Here is a 21,799-nt window from a genome sequence, read left to right as displayed (position 1 = left end):
AGTATGCCCTAGTGACAGTAAAAAGAATAGGAGCATGCCAGTAGGCCATGAGCATCACTGGATGCTCATGAGCAATCACAGGAGGACCACAGCCAGAGATTACAATAAACAGAAATAGCTAGGAAGCACAGTGAGCAATTGAGCAAGAACAAAGACAAAGACAAGAAGCTAGGATCTATGGCGACAGCGCAAGCCAAGCACAAACAGAGCACCAACATCGGTAGGGCCGGCACCTCCACAAGGAGGGAAGCCATGGCCAGGGATACCGGAGGAGGAGGAAGAAGAGAGGCACAGGAGAAAGAGGGTGGCGGAACACTTACCGTGGTCGAGCAGATCGGCACGGCCATGGCGGCCACGGCGGCACACGCCAGAGCGCGGCGGCGCCAAGCCAAGCCAGGCCATGGCGACACCACGGTACCACCCGCACCACGGCGGCGAAGCCAGGGCGGAGTCCAAGCACCAGGAGCGCCAGGAACGGCGGGATCGAGCGGATCCCGTAACCCTAGCACCAGACGGGGACGAGACCGAGAGCAGCAGGTCGTCGCCGCGTCGGATCGACGCGGATAGGATTGACCGCCGCCGTCGTGTGGCGCGTTGATTGCGCACCATGGCGGGGGCCAAGTCCGGCGAATCTCGCCGGAATCGAGCGGCGACGGCGGAGGCGACACGGGTCGCCAGAGCAGGTTAGGGTTAGGGTTCGTTCGCACGTGAGGAGAAGAGAGAGGAGTGGGGCTGGTCGAGCCGGACCGGGCCGGTCGGTTCGACCTAACCCATTGGGTTGCACCGACAGGTGGGCCCAGGGGTGTTTTTGTCTTTTCACAAACAAATAAAAATGCTGAAACTTTGAATAATAATAGAAAATTATTAATAGCTCTAAAAAAATAATTAAAAATATGAAAATAGATCAACATAAAATTCTCTAACTAAATAAAATATCAAAGAGAATTTTTGAAGACAATTAAGAATGAATCTTAATTTGATGATTTAAATAATGATTTAAATCACACATATTATTTTCAATAATGAAAATAAGTCCATTAATGCATTTGGACTTCAAAAACACCTTGACAACATTTCAAGGTAGTATTTTACTCTTAAATCAAGTATCCCCAATTCATTCTTAGTATTAACCTCTTACATGAAATAATAACGACATCGGAAGGGGGAACAAACCCTAAAAATGGAATCATGCATAATTGCTTCTTTAACCATTGCCCTTATCGGACAATGATGCTATTTTTCAGAACAAGAGGACAAGGGTCAGTCCATACCTTCCAACTGCAGAACTTTGCAGTGTTCAGGCAAGTTCATCGCTTGCTCATGTCATTTGAGTATTTTTACCAAATTACTTGCAAAGTACTATGTTTATCACTATTGCATAAAAAACAAAACCACTATTTTCATAACTATGAATATGACTATGTGGTGGGCAATGGAACCATGGATTGTGTTGATATGGTGGAGGTTCCATTGCACGGGTTTATATCCATCTAGGATTAAACAACAAATGTCGCCAGTGATTCTTGTGCCGTAATACCCGTGTTAACCATAAGATCTGGAGTGGGACGGAGTAGTCAAAAGTGTTTCCACCTCTCGTTCATCAACGGATGCTCATTACCGGGTGCTCATGATCTTGCGAGACTTGATGCAGGGGTGGGAACCCGTAGAAGTCCCAACGGTAATGAGGTCTATGATGGGTTGCATCTGCGGCGTAGGAATGTATGGTAGAGCCCCGCATTGACGTCGTGGTCGGAGTCCACCCTGAAATATATGGGGATAATGGGGCCGGCGTGGAACCATGGTCGGAGTATGCAACAAAGGGGGGGTGTTCGAGGTATCTGAGGAACATGATTGTCTAGACCTTATGCCTGGCCTAACACCAAAGGAAGTGTGGACGGGAAAGCTGCCGGTTGGCACCAAGGTTAAGATCTCTTATGGGTAAAGCAACACACCTCTGCAGAGTGTAAAATCGTGGACTGTCACTCCTGTTCCGGGATTGAGGAACTGCGAACGCGGCCGGAAAGGAGCTCCATGAAGTTCTAGTAAACCGGTGAAGGCTGACGGACATAGCTCTTTGAAATAAAAGCAATCTCTAGAAGAAATGTTTATCAAAACCTGCATTGGTATTAGACTTTCTGGTCTAACATCGTAGCTAGTGCATAAAACACCTCTTATCTATAATGAACTTGTTGAGTACGCTCGTACTCATACCACTCTTAAATCCTCGCTTAGATTGTCCGAACCATCCTGGAGGAGGACTACGACAACAATGATGGAGCCGAGATCATCGGCTACGATGAACCTGATCTCTCAGGTGGGAGTTGAAGGCGTAGACTATATCATAGTCTACGGATCCGGGGAGGCTTCTGGAGGAGAACAAGCCCTAGAGATATCTGCTGAGTAGTAGTAGCCGAGCAGCGCAGACTCTTACTAAGGAGCTGCTCGATTAAATAAATGTTTAGTTTAATGAGACAATGGTATTGTAAGCTAAGTTGGGTTCGCCTCGAACCCAGGAGTTATCCTCTTAGGACCCAAGAGGAGCTCCAAGACGACTTGTGTATGTGTATTGTAATATTATGTGAATGAGTTATGGACCTTGCTATGTTCTGCTGTACTACTCTGAGGGATGTAATATTTGCGGAATGGTACTTCGCGAATGTTATATCAACGACCGCATACTACAACATGCGGTGGTATGCAGGGTCACCACAGTTGGTATCAGAGCAAAAGCTTTGACCTTAGGTTGGAACCTAGTAAATGGGACCAAACGTTAGGAGTCAAATAGGATTAGTAAAGAATTCTCTAAAAATATGGTGTATATTCAATTGAGAATACAACAATCATATCTTTTAGTGCGATAATTCTTTATTATCTCTATTATGATGCATTATTACTAATCTTATAATCTTTCTATTTCTACAGCCAACATGGCAAGTTCACGACCGGGAAGAAACGTGAAAGTTATGGATTCCACACTGAACGAATACCAAGGAGGACTTGCTGATATCCTACGAGCCATGTTATTGGAATTTGGGTGCGATCCCCAGATTCCAGTAAAGAAGTACATGTTCTATGATGGACCGGTGTTGGCCAAGTGCAGAGTAGGACTGCGACTTCCCGAATCTTTGGGAATGAGCATAGTCATGCCAGCTGGAGAAGCTAGGACAACCAACACAGCCTATCATATAGCTGTTATGAGAGCCATAACCGACATACGGGAACATAAGACAAAAGAGCTTATGGATTCCGAGTTCTCCCATATTCCTCATAATCAGGAGGAAGAAGATCCCATGCTCAACCACTACAAATACGCCAAACGCAAACCCATAGCAGCGGCAAAATATATGGATAATAGCCGTAACTTCATATCATTACTCTTTCAGCTGAACCATCATCTGATAGGAGCTATTGATACGATGCTAGAGGAATTTACCGAACCCAAGGAGGAGAGTAGGGAGAAAGAACCTATGGATAATGTAGTGCACACACCAGTTTATTCAGCTGGTGACTACATCAGCTTTGATCCACTTGCACGTGAACCTACACCTGTTACACCTGGGAACTACCTGGGTAGTTCCTATGGGGGATACGAAGGCGGAGCGGAATCCGGAAACAACCAGCGTTCCGAGACTCCAATCGAGAATTCTAGGGGTTGGCGTTGGGGTAATGATACCGGAACCCATAGTACTACTGAGTATTATGATGGAGAGATGAACGATGACGCAACAACCCAGAACCAGAGCTATCCTAGTAATGAAGGAGTGGATGGAGGATATCCGACACAGGTTGAGTCGGGTATGGGTTTTGGAAACCCTTATGGTGGGCCTACAGGAGAGTACACCCGTTGGGTGGACTATGATGCACTCAACGATTAGTTTGTGAACATTGATTTCTCCTTAGGATCATCATCCGATTCAGATTACCAGCCAACGGGGAGACCTTATGTTCCAGGGTTGTCGTCGTGGTGAACGAGCAGATGCCATAGGATGGCTTAGATTGGGGCCGAATGGACGCAAGAGGATTCGGGGGAGGGTTTGCGATTAGATGGGAAGAACTTCCGGATGCTTTCCTCAAGAACACAGCCAGAGACCGGTATACAAGAAGAGAGACAAGAGGAAGAACTCTTTACTAGATCGCTAGCTTCATTGATCACAGCATGATTACAAGTTCTGTCTATCTCATTCCATCGTGCCGTTTCGTATCGTGCCCGCAAGGAGGGCTGCCCCCTCTCCTTATATAGGGGAGTGGGTGGCTTACAGAGCAAGAAACCCTAATGGCATCTTTGACTGGACAAACTACTTTACAAAGCTACTTTAATCATGGATGACGCTGGGTCCTCTTTAATCAGGCACGCTGACGTCCTCCGGCTTCTTTCAGCGTCATCTCTCTCTTTGGCGCCAGGGCTCTGATTAAAGCCACTTTGCTTAGCTCATACTTGCCTTCTTGCTCTGAAGAGAATCTTTGACCAGTCTTGCCGACGTGCTACAGTGACCCTGGTACCGGTTTTCCGGTACCTTTGCCTGTTATGCCGGTATCTTTGATCCGGTATCTTTGATCCGGTATCTTTGATATCACCGGTTGCCTTTACTCCGGTATACCCCTCATGGTATACCGGATTGTTTCATCCAACACTGTTGAACTCAGCCATCATAATCCGGTTTACTCTTCAATCCGGTATCTTATTCTTTTATCCTGTATCTTTGGTTAGAGACGACCATGTCCGGTATCAATATTAAACCGGTATCTTGATGGCTCATACCATCCAGTTTGGCATGCCTTTGGCATACCGGGGGTCATCCCCCCAACATTAGTCCCCGAAGCTGGTATAGTCTGGTGGATCCTACCCAACGGACCATGCCAGGTTCTATTTTCTCAAGGTACCGGTTTAAACCTTCTGGCGTCTAGTTGAAAACCTTCCGGCGTCTCTACCGAAACCATCTCATCACACCGAATTCAGCCTTGGTATACTTGCTCTGGTATCTTTGCTCCGGTATCTTTGCTCCGGTATCTTTGTCGTCAAAAACTTTCTCGGTGAAGTCGAGAATATGTGGGGAGCAGTGCCTGTCAGAGACATACGCACTGTTTCTGACGCGTCATGCTAGGTTCCCATTCCAAACGTACCGGATTAATCCTTCTGGTTTCCATTTAAACTCATCCGGCTCCTTGCCGAACCCACTTAGCTGAACAACCATCATTGAACACCTCCGGCTTCTTTCTGTCGGTTCCTTGGTCTTCAATGCTTGTCTTGACGAAGTCCAGAATACCCCGAAACTTGTGCCTGTGAGAGACATGCGCACTGTACCTGGCGTGCCAGTGTCAGGCTTCAAATCCTTCGTCTCCCTCGCGCAGTTAATGTGGCGCACCGGATCCATGTGACCCTTCCGGAACTCGGGCCGCCGGTTCCGGCTATGATGACAACGACTGTGTTGTGCTTGAGGTATTTACATTACTTGCGTTATCTTGTGCTTTCTTTGTGGCGCCGATTTCAGCCGACTGGTAACCCTCGGTGCTATAGCACGTGACTTCCATTGGTGCCAAAGTCGGGGATCCTCCGGCTTCCATAGTGCAGAAGGCTTCGGCTTTTGATGCCAGAAGCAGCGCTGCTCCGGATGCCAAGCGCCCTCAGGCCGAAAGAGGAAGAACCAGATTGCGGTCTCCTTCGGGTGAACCTTATCATCACAGCCTTCCGGTTTGCACCCTTGCATTTGCCCATACTGGGCGCGTCGCAAGGGAAGCCGGCGAGAAGGTCTCAGCGCAGCCGGGCCGGATCACTGAGCTCAATCGCGACGGGGTCAACCTGGGCCTGCTGCTAGAAAACGCTGAGAAGTGGAACCAGGCGGAGTTGTCTCCGGCTACCCGCGGCCCGGGCAAGGACGAGCTTCCGGTCGTTGTTACTTCTGGTTCGCGGAGCACGGCGCAGCACTTGAGCCGGCTTACGCGCGTCGTCAAGGAGTTTGACACCACTTGGCACGATGCCAGCGGCAACGTGGTGGTAAGCCGCACACCTTAAACTTCAAAGCTTCATCTTTCAAATCTATGCCGGTTTTCAACTTCCCAGCTTATATGTACATCCTCCCAGTCCCCGAGTTTCGGGTTGAGAACGCAGTTCTTAGCGCGAAACTTTGCTGGAAACAAAAAAAACCGGCATAGCTAGTCCCCGAGTTTCGGTTTTTTTTTTTTCATTTTTTTTTTTTTTAATACCGGTATATAGCCTTCTTGGGCGTTTACCGGAATAGATTTTGCCATCTTGGGCATGTTTGACATTTTGCCTTCTTGGGCTTGTCACATATCGGTGTATAGCCTTCTTGGCGTATACCGGATTGAAATTTTGCCATCTTGGCATGTTTGACATTTTGCCCTCTTGGGCTTGTCACATACCGGTGTGTATAGCCTTCTTGGCGTATACCGGATTGAAATTTTGCCATCTTGGCATGTTTGACATTTTGCCCTCTTGGACTTGTCATATACCGGTGTGTATAGCCTTCTTGGCGTATACCGGATTGAAAATTTTGCCATCTTGGCATGTTTGACATTTTGCCCTCTTGGACTTGTCACATACCGGTGTGTATAGCCTTCTTGGCGTATACCGGATTGAAATTTTGCCATCTTGGCATGTTTGACATTTTGCCCTCTTGGGCTTGTCACATACCGGTGTGTATAGCCTTCTTGGCGTATACCGGATTGAAATTTTGCCATCTTGGCATGTTTGACATTTTGCCCTCTTGGGCTTGTCACATACCGGTGTGTATAGCCTTCTTGGCGTATACCGGATTGAAAATTTTGCCATCTTGGCATGTTTGACATTTTGCCCTCTTGGACTTGTCACATACCGGTGTGTATAGCCTTCTTGGCGTATACCAGATTGAAAATTTTGCCATCTTGGCATGTTTGACATTTTGCCCTCTTGGACTTGTCACATACCGGTGTGTATAGCCTTCTTGGCGTATACCGGATTGAAATTTTGCCATCTTGGCATGTTTGACATTTTGCCCTCTTGGGCTTGTCACATACCGGTGTGTATAGCCTTCTTGGCGTATACCGGATTGAAAATTTTGCCATCTTGGCATGTTTGACATTTTGCCCTCTTGGACTTGTCACATACCGGTGTGTATAGCCTTCTTGGCGTATACCGGATTGAAATTTTGCCATCTTGGCATGTTTGACATTTTGCCCTCTTGGACTATGTCAAGATGATATTCGACGAGCTATGGCCACTGGTCAACCCAGATATGCAGTGGTTTGACTTAGTAGTCAATGCCACGTTACTTGTGACATGATGTAGCTGACTTTGGCGTGATACTTTGGCCAACCAGAATAAACAACGATCTGGGATATTAGATGGTGCCATGATAAACGGCGATCTGAGAGTTTGGATGATGCCATGATAAACGGCGATCTGAGATACTAGATGGTGCCATGATAAACGGCGATCTGAGAGTTTGGATGATGCCATGATAAATGGCGATCTGAGATACTAGATGGTGCCAGGATATATTATGAGCTAAGAAAAATGATGGTAGCGATGAATTTTCATCGGAAAACAGTTGTGCCTGAAGACAGGGTTAGTCAATGCATATACATCATAAATATTTTACCTTAGTTGCAAGTCGACGCACAGGAAGGTCGGCCCGGCTTTGCTCGAGCCCGGCTTTGTCCGAGCTTCACTGCCCCTAAACAAGCCACAGAAATACCTGCTACTTCCGCCCAAGCCCCGGAGAGCTCATCTCCATTTTACCTGTGAAAACTCCGTTCCTGTCTCATGAAAAGCAACCTCGTGAAATTTTCCCGGTATACCGGGTGGGAGTTGTATTAATGCGTTAAGCCCTCTTGGTGGTGCTGACTTTAACCGGTACACCGGTAGGCTTATAAGTTGAGCCGGTATTTACATGATTAAGACCTTGCCGGTTTGTTTTGGTTTTGCTCTGATCCTTGCATGGTGAAGATTCCGGATTTCTTTCCGAATCCAATCCGACGCACACTTGGTTCTTTTGCTTTGGCTCTGCCTACCTCTTTTGGGCGTTCGGCATATGAGACTCAAAGTTCTTTTGCCAAGCAAGCACTTTCTTGAATTTAGAAATAATTCGAAATGTTTCACAAAAAACCGGTATGACCGGGGTTAGTTAAATTTTCTTCTGGATTGTTCGTTTTCGGTCCCTTTTTCGTTTTTCACGTGCTTAGGACCTTCCGGTTTATCTTGCTTGCCATGAAGCCGGGTTTCGGACAGCAGCAAAGTCGAAGACTCCGGTAGGTTTAGCACGTTACCAGACCGGAAGAACGAACCTTAAGCAAACAAACCGGTATACGGAAAGAATAAACATATTGCATGCAGTTTCGATAGAGGCAGTCCCCGAGATTCATTCGAGGTACCGGCATACTACAGACAGCAAACCAGGCAGAGAAAAGAACTCCTTACATTACCGGGGTTAATAGCGATAGGCGTGGCCAACGAGCCAATGGCGGCCTGCAGCAGGGTTGCTGCCGGTGGCGCGGTAGAGGTGCCGGGATGATCCCGTCGGGCTCCGTTGGATGCTTTGCCATGTGCCCGAACTTGACGGGCCCAGCGCCCTTCTCAGCTGCCGCTTCGCCAACGCCTCCTGCGCCGGCCATCATAACCTCGACGCTGCCGGCTGCGCGGTCGGTGCGCAGCCCGCGAGTTGGTGAAGATCTTGGCGGGTCTTGGCGCCTCCAGTACCGGCGAGAGGTACTGGCGCTCCGAGACGGTGCCGAGGTAGACGCGGTGGCTGCCGAACTCGATGATGCGGCCGTTCTTGGGGAAGATGCCGCCGTTGGCGAAGCAGCCCGCGTTGTCGTTGATGAAGTCCGTGTCGAGGACGCGGTCGACGAGCGCGGTGACGACACGCTCGCCGTCGATGGTGAGGAGGCCCGCCCGAATATGTACTCCAGCAAGCGCCACTTCATGCCCCACGGTGGGCGCCAACTGTCGTCGTGGTGAACGAGCAGATGCCATAGGATGGCTTAGATTGGGGCCGAATGGACGCAAGAGGATTCGGGGGAGGGTTTGCGATTAGATGGGAAGAACTTCCGGATGCTTTCCTCAAGAACACAGCCAGAGACCGGTATACAAGAAGAGAGACAAGAGGAAGAACTCTTTACTAGATCGCTAGCTTCATTGATCACAGCATGATTACAAGTTCTGTCTATCTCATTCCATCGTGCCGTTTCGTATCGTGCCCGCAAGGAGGGCTGCCCCCTCTCCTTATATAGGGGAGTGGGTGGCTTACAGAGCAAGAAACCCTAATGGCATCTTTGACTGGACAAACTACTTTACAAAGCTACTTTAATCATGGATGACGCTGGGTCCTCTTTAATCAGGCACGCTGACGTCCTCCGGCTTCTTTCAGCGTCATCTCTCTCTTTGGCGCCAGGGCTCTGATTAAAGCCACTTTGCTTAGCTCATACTTGCCTTCTTGCTCTGAAGAGAATCTTTGACCAGTCTTGCCGACGTGCTACAGTGACCCTGGTACCGGTTTTCCGGTACCTTTGCCTGTTATGCCGGTATCTTTGATCCGGTATCTTTGATCCGGTATCTTTGATATCACCGGTTGCCTTTACTCCGGTATACCCCTCATGGTATACCGGATTGTTTCATCCAACACTGTTGAACTCAGCCATCAAAATCCGGTTTACTCTTCAATCCGGTATCTTATTCTTTTATCCGGTATCTTTGGTTAGAGACGACCATGTCCGGTATCAATATTAAACCGGTATCTTGATGGCTCATACCATCCGGTTTGGCATGCCTTTGGCATACCGGGGGTCATCCCCCCAACAAGGGTCTATCAGGAGGACGACACGTTCGACCGGATGGAAGCCTGGAATGTATCGGGAGTGAAGACCGATTAGAAGTCCACCAAGGGAGGCGTGGCTATAATACACAAGTACCACGTGTAATATAGTTTGTAATATTTGTATAAATTTGTACATATACTTTAATAAGTGAGTTTGCATACTCACATCGACTTGAGTATTGTAATAAGACCACTTATGTATATACAGGGTATATGTTTTGTATGATTTGGATTTGCTTTTTGATTTCCATTGCGTGACTAGTTCTGTGCACAAAGTTGAGCTCAGAAAACTTGCGCATGGGGTAATTATGAGTATCAGCTTGTGTTGCAGAACTAGGGGGATTATGTCGGGAACGTTAGAAAACGAGACTGAAGCGCAGCGCATGGAGCGCGAAGCAAAAGCAAAGGAAGAGGCTGAGGGTGCAGCCAGAGATCAGCTTCCACCACCACCACCACCCATGACGGAGCAAAACTTTATCCAGTACATGCAGCTGGCGGAAGAGAGGCAGCGTGTAACACTGGAGCTGCAGAACAAATTCCTTCAGGATCTGATGCAGCAAAATAGGGTGGAGAGACCTGAGAACCAGGGAGTCACATTAGCAGACTTCCAAAACACCAAGCCAATATCTTTCGCATATGCGCCAGAGCCTATGGATGCGGAAGATTGGCTGATGGATACTGAGCGCAAGCTCAACACTGTTGGATGCAATGACCAAGAGAAGGTTCGATATGCTACCCATCTGCTATGTGGACCTGCCGCATCATTGTGGGACAACATTGTAGCCGTGTATCCGGCAGGAAAGGTATTTACCTGGGAGGAGTTCGCAAGGAAGTTCAGGGAATCCAATGTCCCTGAAAGTATTGTGGAACTAAAGCGTCGAGAGTTCGAGAGTCTCGAGCAGAAGGATAAGGCAATCCTGACCTATGTCGTGAGTTTTCAAAAGCTGTCCCGGTATCTTTGTTGAGGAAGTCAATACCGAGGACAAGAAGAAGAAGAGATTTCGAGGGGTTAAGTCCCCGTTTAAGGTGCAGCTACGGATGATGAGAGCAACAGAATTCCAAGAGTTGGTGGATGCAGCCATCACTCTTGAAGATGACTTCAAACAACTGCAAGAAGAGAAGAGGAAGAAGGCCAAGTATGAGCCTAAGAGGTTTGTTAGTAACAAGCCTAACACTAGCTTGAGTTTCAAGCCCAGATACAACAACAACAACAACAACAACAGCAACTACTACGGTAGTAGGAAGAACTGTGCATTCCAAACCTGCAAATCAAATAGTTTGCGTGTCGTGGAGGTACGGGGCATTTCTCCAAGGACTGTAAGAAACCCAGAATCATATGCTTCGGGTGCCGTGAGGAAGGACACATGCTTAGGGATTGCCCTAAGAATAGGAACAAAGGAGGCCAGTCAGGAGGAGGAGGAGGTCGAGGAGGAAACACCGGAGGCAACTGGAAGAATAAGAAGCCTTCGGCAAGCTGAACTGCACTTTCACCTGGAGGAGGTGGTCAACTCGACCAGGCGGTGATAGGTACGCTCCAGATACTCACTCATCCCGGCAAAGTACTTTTTGATACCGGTGCAACTACATCATTCATTTCTCAACAATTCATCATCAAACATGGGATTAGTTGCACTAAGTTAGATACACCCATAACCATACTTTCTGCGGGGGGAACGATAGTAGTAACCCATGTCAAACAAAAACAAGTCATTATGATCAATAAGTGCGCGTTTGACGCGGACTTGTTCATTTTACCAATGAAGGACATTGATGTCATTCTTGGTATGAACTGGTTAGAAGCTAATGGAGCATTGATCGACTGTGTAAACAAGACGGTGTCTTTGAAAAGTCCAGATGGAAGTAGAATGATCTACCAAGGCGACAAACATACACAGATTGAAGTTGAGCTACAGCTGAACAAAGATGAAGGAGGTGAAGTTAGAAGATATACCTGTAGTTAATGAATTCCAGGATGTGTTTCTCATGAATTACCTCGGTATGCCACCAGATAGGGAGATAGAATTTACTATCGACCTAATTCCAGAACAGCTCCGATTGCCAAAGCACCATATAAGATGGGGCCTAAGGAATTAAAAGAACTCAAGGAGCAATTGGATGACTTGGAACAAAAGGGATTCATTCAAGAAAGTGTTTCACCATGGGGATCACCCGTGATCTTCGTGGATAAAAGGGATGGAGGAAGAAGGATGTGTGGAGACTACAGAATCAACAACGTCACAATCAAGAACAAGTATCCACTTCCAAGAATACAAGATCTATTTGATCAGGTTAGAGGAGCGGAGTCTTTTCCAAAATTGATCTAAGATCCGGTTATCACCAGATAAAGATCAAGAAGGAGGACGTTCCGAAAACTGCCTTTGTCTCAAGGTATGGACACCATGAATACCTTGTAGTACCTTTTGGATTAACCAATGCCCCAGCAATATTCATGAATCTTATGAATAAGATTTTCATGCCATATCTAGACAAGTTTGTCATCGTATTCATCGATGATATTCTGATATACTCCAAGAACAAGGCAGAACATGCCGATCATTTGAGGTTAGTGTTGCAAACACTAAGGGAACACCAACTTTATGCCAAACTCAGTAAGTGTGAATTTTGGCTAGATCAAGTGGAATTTCTTGGTCATGTCATTAGTAAAGATGGAATCGCTGTCAACCCGAGCAAGGTAGCAGCAGTTCTAGAATGGGAAGCACCCAAGACTGTCAAGGAAATTCGAGGATTCCTAGGAATGGCAGGATACTATCGGAGATTCATTGAAGGATTCTCTAAGATAGCAGGACCAATGACAAAGTTGCTAAGGAAGAACACACCATTCGTGTGGTCAGAGGAGTGTGAGAAGAGTTTTCAAACTCAAGGAGAAACTCACCACGGCACCGGTGTTAGCAGTTCCGGAGGTTGGCAAGGATTACACCGTGTACTGTGACGCATCCAAACATGGATTGGGTTGCGTACTCATGCAAGATCGGAAAGTGATATCTTATGGATCGAGGCAACTCAGACCTCATGAAGTGAACTATCCAACGCATGACTTGGAATTAGCAGCGGTCGTATTTGCACTCAAAACTTGGAGACATTTTCTCTATGGAGCTAAGTGTGAGCTCTATACAGACCATAAAAGCCTCAAATATTTCTTCACTCAGAAGGAACTCAACATGAGACAGAAAAGATGGCTAGAATTGATCAAGGATTATGATCTGACAATCAATTATACACCAGGGAAGGCTAATGTTGTAGCAGATGCCCTGAGTAGGAAGAGTACTGGAGGAGTGGAACAAGAAATATCACCGGAGTTGAGGAAGGAAATAAGCCAAGCCCAAATACAACTTTGGGAGAAGGAAGCCCATGAAGGATTATCGGCGTTGCAAGTAGCCGATGAACTGAATGTTAACTTGAAGAATGAGATAATGATGGGTCAGATGGACGATCCATTCATTGTAGAAGAGATGAGAAGAATAGATGAGGGAAGACCATCAGAATTTCACCGAGGAGAATCTGGATCTTTATGGTTCCGTAAAAGAATTTGCGTTCCGGATATTGCTGAAATTAAGGAAGTAATACTCCGGGAAGCTCATAAAACACCATATTCCATACATCCGGGAAGTACAAAGATGTACATGGATTTAAAGCAACTATTCTGGTGGAATAACATGAAGAGGGAGATAGCACAATATGTGGCAGAATGCCATACCTGCCAAAGAGTGAAAGCAGAACACCAGAGTCCGGCAGGGAAGTTACAACCTTTACCTATTCCAGTGGAAATGGGAGGAGATAGGAATGGATTTCATCACCGGACTACCCATGACCAATAAAAAAAAGGACATGATATGGGTAATCGTGGACCGGTTGACGAAAAGTGCACACTTCTTAGCGGTAAACCAACAGGATAAAGGAGAGAAACTTATCGATCTTTACATCAAAGAGATCGTGAGTAAGCATGGAGTGCCTAAGAAGATAGTATCGGATCGAGGATCCGTGTTCACATCAGCATTCTGGAAGCAACTTCATGAAGCTTTAGGATCCCAGTTGGATTATAGTACCGCGTATCATCCACAAACAGGTGGACAAACTGAGAGAACTAATCAGATCTTAGAAGATATGCTTAGGGCTTGTGCCCTAGACTTCGGAGGATCATGGGAGGAGCATCTACCTTTAGCAGAGTTTTCATACAACAATAGTTACCAAAGCAGCATCAAGATGGCACCATTTGAAGCTCTGTATGGGAGGAAGTGTAGATCACCAATATGTTGGTATGAAGCCGGAGCAAGCAAAGAGTTCAACCCTGATTATGTCAAGGAAAAACAACACATCATTGACATTATCAGAGACAGGCTCAAGATAGCCCAGAGTCGACAAAAGAGTTACGCCGATCAGAAGAGAAGGACTTGGGAACCACAAGTTGGAGACATGGTTTATCTTAAGGTAAGCCCGATGAAAGGACTCCAGAGATTTGGAGTTAAAGGAAAACTCAGTCCTAGATATATAGGACCTTTCAAGATACTGAGTCAGAATCGAGGTTTAGCCTTTGAATTGGATTTACCCGGAAGGCTAGATCAAGTTCACAATGTATTCCATGTGTCACAACTTCGGAAATGTTTGAAGACCCCAGATGAACCAATATCACATGAGGAGCTTGAGTTACAACCAGACCTGACATACATCGAGAAGCCAGCCAAGATTCTCGAGGAGAGCTGGAAACAACTCAGAAACAAGGCGATCAAGTATTGCAAGATACAATGGAAGCATCATCCCGAGAGGGAGGCCACCTGGGAAAAAGAGGAAGACCTGAGGAAAACATACCCCGAGCTGTTCAGGTATTACAACCACAACTTCGGGACGAAGTTTTCTTTAAGGGGGAAAGGCTGTAATGTCCCAGGTTTAGAGACGATCGAGGGGTAGATCTTAGAAAGGGATGTGCATTGCATAGTAAATTCTGGGGAAATTTCGCGCTTTTAAACAAAAACTGCATCGATGTCGTCGTGGTGAACGAGCAGATGCCATAGGATGGCTTAGATTGGGGCCGAATGGACGCAAGAGGATTCGGGGGAGGGTTTGCGATCAGGTGGGAAGAGATTCCGGATGGTTTCCTCAAGAACTTGGCCAAGGCCAGAAGTTGAAGAAGAAAGACACAAGGAAGAACTCCCTCTAGATCACCATGTTCATAGATTCACACAAGTTACAGGCTCTGCCTTCCTACATACACGCGTACATACTTGCTTGCCCGTGAAGAAGGGCTGCCCCCTCTCCTTATATAGGGGAGAGGGTGGCTTACACTGCAAGAAACCCTAACGGCATCTTTGACTGGACAAACTACTTTACAGAGCTACTGTACAAAGCTACTTTAATCATAGATGACACCGGGGCCTTCTTTTATCAGGGCTGGTGACGTCCTCCGGCTTCTTTGGACGTCACCTCTCTCTTTGGCGCCAGGGCTCTGAATAAAGTTACTTTGCTTGGCTCATCCTTGTCTTCTTGCTCTGAAGAGAATCTTTGACCAGACCTGCCGACAGGCTCTCCTTTCCGGTATCTTCTATACCGGGTTCCGGCATGCCCCTTTGGGGATACCGGCTTAGCCTTGCTCCTCCGGATTCCTACTAGGCTTCCGGTAAGAACATTAAACCGGTATCTTGATGGCTCAAACCATCCGGTTTGGCATGCCTTTGGCATACCGGGGGTTATCCCCCCAACATTAGTCCCCGAAGCTGGTATAGTCTGGAGGATTCTATCCTACGGACCATGCCAGGTTTTCATCTTTTTAAGATACCGGTTTAGTCACTCATCTTTTGAGCTTGGTTCCGGCACCTTTACCCTTGTTCCTTTTCTTCTCTTCGCAAGGCTTGTTCCGGCACCTCTTTTCTCCGGCACCTTGTGTCTTTACTCCTTCCTCGGCGAAGTCGAGAATATATCGGGTCCCGCGCCTGTCAGTGACATGCGCACTGTAACTGACGCGCCAGTGCCCGCTGTCACATCGTTTCGACTCCCGCGCACGCATTTAATGCACCGCAGCGGATCCCACTACCTCTTCGGGATCCCGCGTGCGCCTCCGTGTGGCCTCCGTTTTCGCGCGTGTATCCGTTCGCCACGTGGCGGCCCAAGGTGCGAACCGTCGCAGGCCGCGAGGCGAACCGCCGCGGCCCAGCGGTTCGCTGCCCACTTTCTCTCTCTTATATAAGCACAACTGCCCGTTCCCCTTCATCTTCTTCGCATTCTCCTCCTTCGCGCACAGAGCTCCACGCCTCTGCGCCTCCGCCGCTCCCCGTCCGCCGTCGCCCGTTCAAGCTCCGGCGCCCGGCGAACTTACGCCGCCCCTCCGCCGAACTTCGCCGTGCGGAGTTCTTTGGCAGCACCTTCCTCGCGTCCGCCGCATTTGTGCTTCTTCGCGAGCTTTTCCGCTTCGCCATCGACGGAGCTCGCCGGCGACCGCAGAGCCGCTCCACCGCCAGCAAACACTCCCCTCAGCGTCCGCGCCGCTCAAGGTTGGTATCAATTTTGCTTTACTCGCCGTTCGCTTGCTTTCCAGATCTTGAGCCTTTGGTGTTCTTATTTGCTCCTTTTCTTTGGTTTTCTTCTTACTCGTAGATCTTCACACGGGGTTGAAGTTTGGGATTCCTGTTTCTCCGCCCATCCTTGCGATGTCTGACGAGGGATCTTCCTCTGCATCCTCTTCTTCTCTTTCTCTCAAGCGCCGTAGACCTTCTCCCGGTGAATCTACGGCCTCAGATCCAATGGAAACCGATTCCGGCAACCAGCAGGAATCCGGTGACCCCAAGAGTCCGGCGGCCACCTAGAATCCGGTAGCTTTAGCCAAGCTTCCGGTAGCCAAGAGGCCAGTGGCTCTGGTCAAGCCTCCAGCAGCTCCAGCCAATCTTCCGGCGAGGAGCCTTCCCCAACCACCCGCGGAGCCTGGATGGGCTCCTACGTTACTGAGTTTGAGATCGATTGGCTGTACCGGTCTCGGAGGATTCCGGAAGGAGTTGCCTGCCGGATTCCGGATAACGAGATCGAACCGGATCCGGAAGACGACGAGCATGTTGTTTTTCTCGCTCACTTTGAGCGCGGCCGGCCTTCCCGCCTCTACTTTTTCCGGGATTTCCGGATTTCTACGATCTCCAACCTCACCACCTTCCTGGCAACGCCCTTTTCTATCTTTCTTGTTATGCCACCTTCATGGAGGCTTACATCGGCATTCGTCCCACTCGTGAGACGTTTGCCCGTTTCTTCAACCTGCGGATCAACTCCGTCCAGGGCAAGGAGATCCCCAAGCCCAAGCCGCCCGTGCAGTGCGGCTCCTGCATCGTCGGCTCCCGCCAAGGGAGCACTTTTCTTAAGCTTTCCGGCCTCGAGTCTTGCCGCACCTGGCAAGGAACTTTCTTTTACGTGAAGAACACCGGCCGCGCTGATCGCATCAATCTTCCTCCATATCAAGCGGGGCCCCCAGAGAACCAACTGGAGCTACAACCCAAGGACGGAACACGCCGAAACCAACCGGGTAGTGCGTTTCTTGGCCTCTCTGAAGAAGGAGACCAACATCTGTTCTGACGATATCATCCGGACTTTCATATCGCGCCGGGTGCTTCCTCTGAAGCGCCGCGCACATAGGATGAGCGAGATGTATGGCCCAGGCGATCCTACCAAGATCACAAGGCCGCGCTCTCGCAAGAAAGACGTTGTTCTCAAGGCCAAGCAGATTTGTCAAACTGCTATGCCTTTGCGTGGGAATGGGGCCTCCTTCCCTCGCTTTCTCTAACCGTCCGACCCAAGAAGTAAGAGATTGCGCAATTTGGGGTTGTCTTTGCCGGTAAGTTTCTGCTTTTGCTAACCATCTTTTACCTTGTTTCAGGCCAGGGACCGCTTCCCCTCTATCCAGGCAGAGCCGCGAGGACCTCTCCGGAAGCGTGCCTTTGACTCCTTCGACCCGGATCCCTACATCTTTTGGAAGGATCTGAAGATGGGGAAGACTCCGGCTGCGCGCCTTGGCCGGGACCCGCCGGAGCCCACCGGAAATCCGGAGGAGCTGGTTGTGCTCGAGGTATTTTCTTTTCCGGCTTCTTATACTTTGCCATTATCGCTTTCTTGCGAATTGCTTCTTAGCCATATCCAACTCACAGATCCACGAGCGCGTGCCGCCCTGCGCGCTGAGGCCGGCACTGAGTTTGTGGACAAACTCATGGCCCAGGGCCAGAAGAACAAGCAGCCGGCATCTACTGCCGGCTCCAGCCATGCTCCTCCCTCCAAGCGCTTCCGGACGGAGCCCGTGGGGGAGAAAGAAGTGGGCGTGCGCCGCTACGGGCGCAAAGCGATGCCAACCGCTTCCGGGTAATTTCATTTTCCGGCTTGCCTCCTTTTTTGCTAAGTTCTTTTTCCGGTTGCTTCTTCTCAACCACTTGTCTTTTTTCTTTTTCTCAGCCCCGCTCTCAAGCTTGGCCCAAGGCCATCGGGCTCTGAGGGATCCGCAAGGACCTCAACCCCTCCTCCTCGTTCAAGCCCGGCACCATCTGGTGCCGGCAACACCTCTGCCTCCCTTTCGGGGGGCACAACAAATTCGGGGCGTGCGGCCCCTTCACCGTCGAATCACCGCACGGAGGAGGATCTTTCCTTCCTCCCGGAACACCAAGACACCGGCGCCGCAACACCGGCGCCGGAGAAGAAGAAGCTGCCGGGCGGGCGGAGCCTTTGCTCCTCCCGTCCTCGAAAGACAACCTCCGCGCCGGAATCTTCCGCGCCGGAAGGCTCCAAGACGGGTGACGCTCCTAGCGCTCCCCCTTCTCCACGCACCATCCTCATGCCTCCGCCTGAGGCTCCTCGCGCCCAGCCCTCCAAGGCCGCTCCTGGCGCGCCGCCGGCTAAGACTTCCGGGGCCTCTTCTACCGCGCCGCCGCCCAAGCCCTCCAAGCTCATCAAGGGGAAGGCGACGGCCTCCAGCGCCCCTTCGGGCGGCCAGCAGCCCTTGGTGCTGCACGTCTCCAAGGCTGCCAAAAGCGCCAGCATGAAGGCCACCGGCCTCCTCGGCCGCATTACGGAGTTCCAGCGCCGAGGCCGGGACCTGGGGCACCTCCCCGCCGTATGCCCAAAAGTGGAACGCCGCGGACATCACTCCGGCGACCCGCGGCATGGGCAAGGATCGGCTGCCGGCACCTGATCCCGTCGGGGATCGGTGTTCTGAGGAGCACTTCATGCGGCTCCGGGCTGCCGTAAAAGAGCTTGACAGCGCGTGGTACGATTCCACGAACAATCTGACGGTATGTTCTATTAACTTTCAACCTTTGCCGGTTTCTTCGTTTCCGGTTCTGCTTTATCTTTTCCTTAGTTTCATGCCGGTTTCTCTCTTGTCTATCTTCCCAGTCCCCGAGTTTTGTGGTGAGAGCGCAGCTCTTAGCGCAAAACTTAACTTAAGTTTTTAGCGCAAAACCGGCACTGCCAGTCCCCGAGTTTCGGGTTAAACATCTTCTTCTTAACACATAATTTACCTTAGAAATGCGCAAAACCGGCACTGCCAGATCCCGAGTTTCGGGTTAAGAACTGGGTTCTTAGCACAAAATTTTACCTTATTTCTTCTTTTTCTTGAACAGGTCACCGCTGACACTCGGAAGGCCCTCTGCGAGGAGCTTTTATGGGAGCACCGGGAGCTCGCTGAGGCACATGACAAGTGCCAAGGTAAGTTTTCGTTTCACCGGCATCTTTGCTACCGGAAACCTCTTTTCCTTGTGACATTTACAATTTCTGTTCAACAGTTGATCCCGGAAGCTTCCATCGATGCTCTCAAGGAGCAGCTCGCCACGGCCCAACGTACTATTTTTCCTTTCTCCTTTGAACTTGGTTTCTTTTCAGTTTTACTAGTGTAGCCTTGCTAACACTCATTTTTCCTAAGCATGTGGGAGAAGGATGAGCTCAGCCGGCAGCACCGGGAGGAGCTAAACGCCCTCAAGACCAGCTACCAGGAGCTCAAGTCTCGCTGATTCAGCTGGGGCTTGATCACGCCAAGGCCCTCAAGGCCGCTGAAGTGACCGCAGCGGCCAAGTTGGACGAGGCTCTGGAGAATGCCTGCAATGCCACTGTGGTGTTGCGGGCAGAGCTGGAGGAGATGACCAAGGCCCGGAAGGGTGCCGAGGAGAAGGCCGCGCGGCTGGAGGAGGGGCACAAGGAGTGCGATCAGCTGATCCTGCAGACCGACACACTTGCCCTCCGTAAGTTGTTTTCTTTTACACTTTGACTACTGCATACGAGCCTTTTTTCCTTCGACCCCATTTTTGTTTCCGCTATCTTTCCGTCCGGTCTCTCTTCTTCCGGATTCTTTTCTCTCCGGTCTCTTTTTCTTCCGGTCTCTTTTTCTTCCGGACTCTTTTCCTTAAGCTTTTTCTTTCTTTGCACAGGCCTCTTTCCGGACTCGCAGAGGTATGCCGTCAAGAAGGTCGACGCGCAGCGCAAGGACAAAGGCCAAGCGGATCTTACCGTGCCATGGACGCCCAAGGACCATCTGGTCGCGCTTAACGCGCGGGTGTCCCATATGCGCTGCATAGACCGCAATCTTTCGGACATCCCTGATGTAGCTACCCAGCTATACAGGACTTTATGGCCTGGCGAGGAGGTGCCGGACACCTTCTCCCTCATCAACGACCGCCTGAAAGGTGCCGGCAGGAGGATCCGCGAGTGGCAGTGCTCTGCTGCCCGCGCTGGAGCGGACTCCGCCCTCCGCGTCGCCTGCTCCTGGTACCCGGAGCTCAATCTGGACGCCCTTACCGGCGTGCGCGAAGGCGCAGAAACGGATCTGGACCCGATCCTCTCCGCCAAGCGGCAGGATCGCGCGTACCGCATCGCGGAGTATGCCGACATGCGCACCTTCATCCCTCCCCCTCCTGGCGTCACGGACTATCTCGACGAGGAGGAGGATGAAGCCGAAGAAGAGCTCCTGGACGACGCTGATGCTGGCGATGCTCCTCCGGAAGCCCCTGCTGCGTGATGATTCTCTGTGAAATGTTTGCCTGCTATGTCTGTTGGTCCTGCTTGCTCTAAGACAATGTTTGTTAAATTCTACCCCGGTATGCCGGGGTCTATGATGTAAAACTTTAAATCTGCTTTTGGTTGTGGTACAACATTTTATGCCGGTAAGTTATACCGGTAGCTAAGTATTTATAAGTTTGCCTTAGCATATTTGTTCTTGGTTTTGATTTTGTCCTGTACTGCAAAGATTCCCAAATCGTTTCCGCATCCAATTTGATGCATACTTGGTTCTTTTGCCTTGGCTCTGCCTGCCTTCTCTGGGCGTTCTTTGGCGTATGAGCACAAGGTTCTTTCACCAAACAAGCATCTTCTTGAACTTAGAAATAACTTTGAAATTTTTGCAAAAAACCGGTTTAACCGGGGTTAGTTAAATTTTCCGGATTGTTCTTTCCTGCTCTCCCTTTTCGCAGTTCATGTGCTTATCCCCTACCGGTTTATCTTGCTTGCCATGAAGCCGGTTTGCGGACAGCAGCAGAGTCGAAGACTCCGGTAGGATTTAGCACACTACTAAACCGGAAAGAAAAAACATTCAATAAGCAACCGGTAAACTGAAAAAATAAACAAGTTACATGCAACTTAAGTTGGGGTAGTCCCCGAGATTCATTCAAGGTTCCGGCATCTTTTATTCATAGCATATAAGGTACAAAAAGGAACTTCTTACACCACCACTTCAAGAGTAGAAAGGACGCAACAAAGCTACGTTCCATGGACGCTTGCTCTCCTCGCCGGACCTGTCCGCCTTTCCTTTCTTCCATTCCTGTGCATCTATCAAGTAGTATGCATCATTGTGAAGCACCTTGCTTACAATGAAGGGACCTTCCCACGGTGGCAAAAGCTTATGCCGGCCTTCAGTGCGCTGCACCAGGCGAAGTACAAGATCTCCTTCCCGGAAAACTCTTGGGTTAACCTTCCGGTTATGATAGCGTCTTAGGTTTTGCTGGTAAATGGCTGTTCTTGCCAAAGCCAGC

At 49.4% G+C, this 21,799-nt stretch overlaps 1 protein-coding gene across 1 annotated transcript; it reads left to right on the top strand.

Annotated features, from left to right (window-relative positions):
• Positions 1 to 5,289: 5,289 nt before the first annotated feature.
• Positions 5,290 to 20,790, top strand: LOC139830398 (uncharacterized). The gene is made up of 4 exons (XM_071818398.1): positions 5,290 to 5,372; positions 5,683 to 5,992; positions 19,795 to 20,017; positions 20,204 to 20,790. Exons 1-4 carry the CDS (start codon positions 5,290 to 5,292, stop codon positions 20,788 to 20,790), a joined length of 1,203 nt encoding a protein of 400 aa, XP_071674499.1.
• Positions 20,791 to 21,799: the final 1,009 nt, after the last annotated feature.

The sequence above is a fragment of the Lolium perenne genome, chromosome 4 (assembly GCF_019359855.2).
Source record: "Lolium perenne isolate Kyuss_39 chromosome 4, Kyuss_2.0, whole genome shotgun sequence".
Classification (NCBI taxonomy): Eukaryota; Viridiplantae; Streptophyta; class Magnoliopsida; order Poales; family Poaceae; genus Lolium; species Lolium perenne.
Note: the sequence above shows the minus strand (reverse complement) of the source record. Positions and strands in the feature narration are given on the sequence as shown.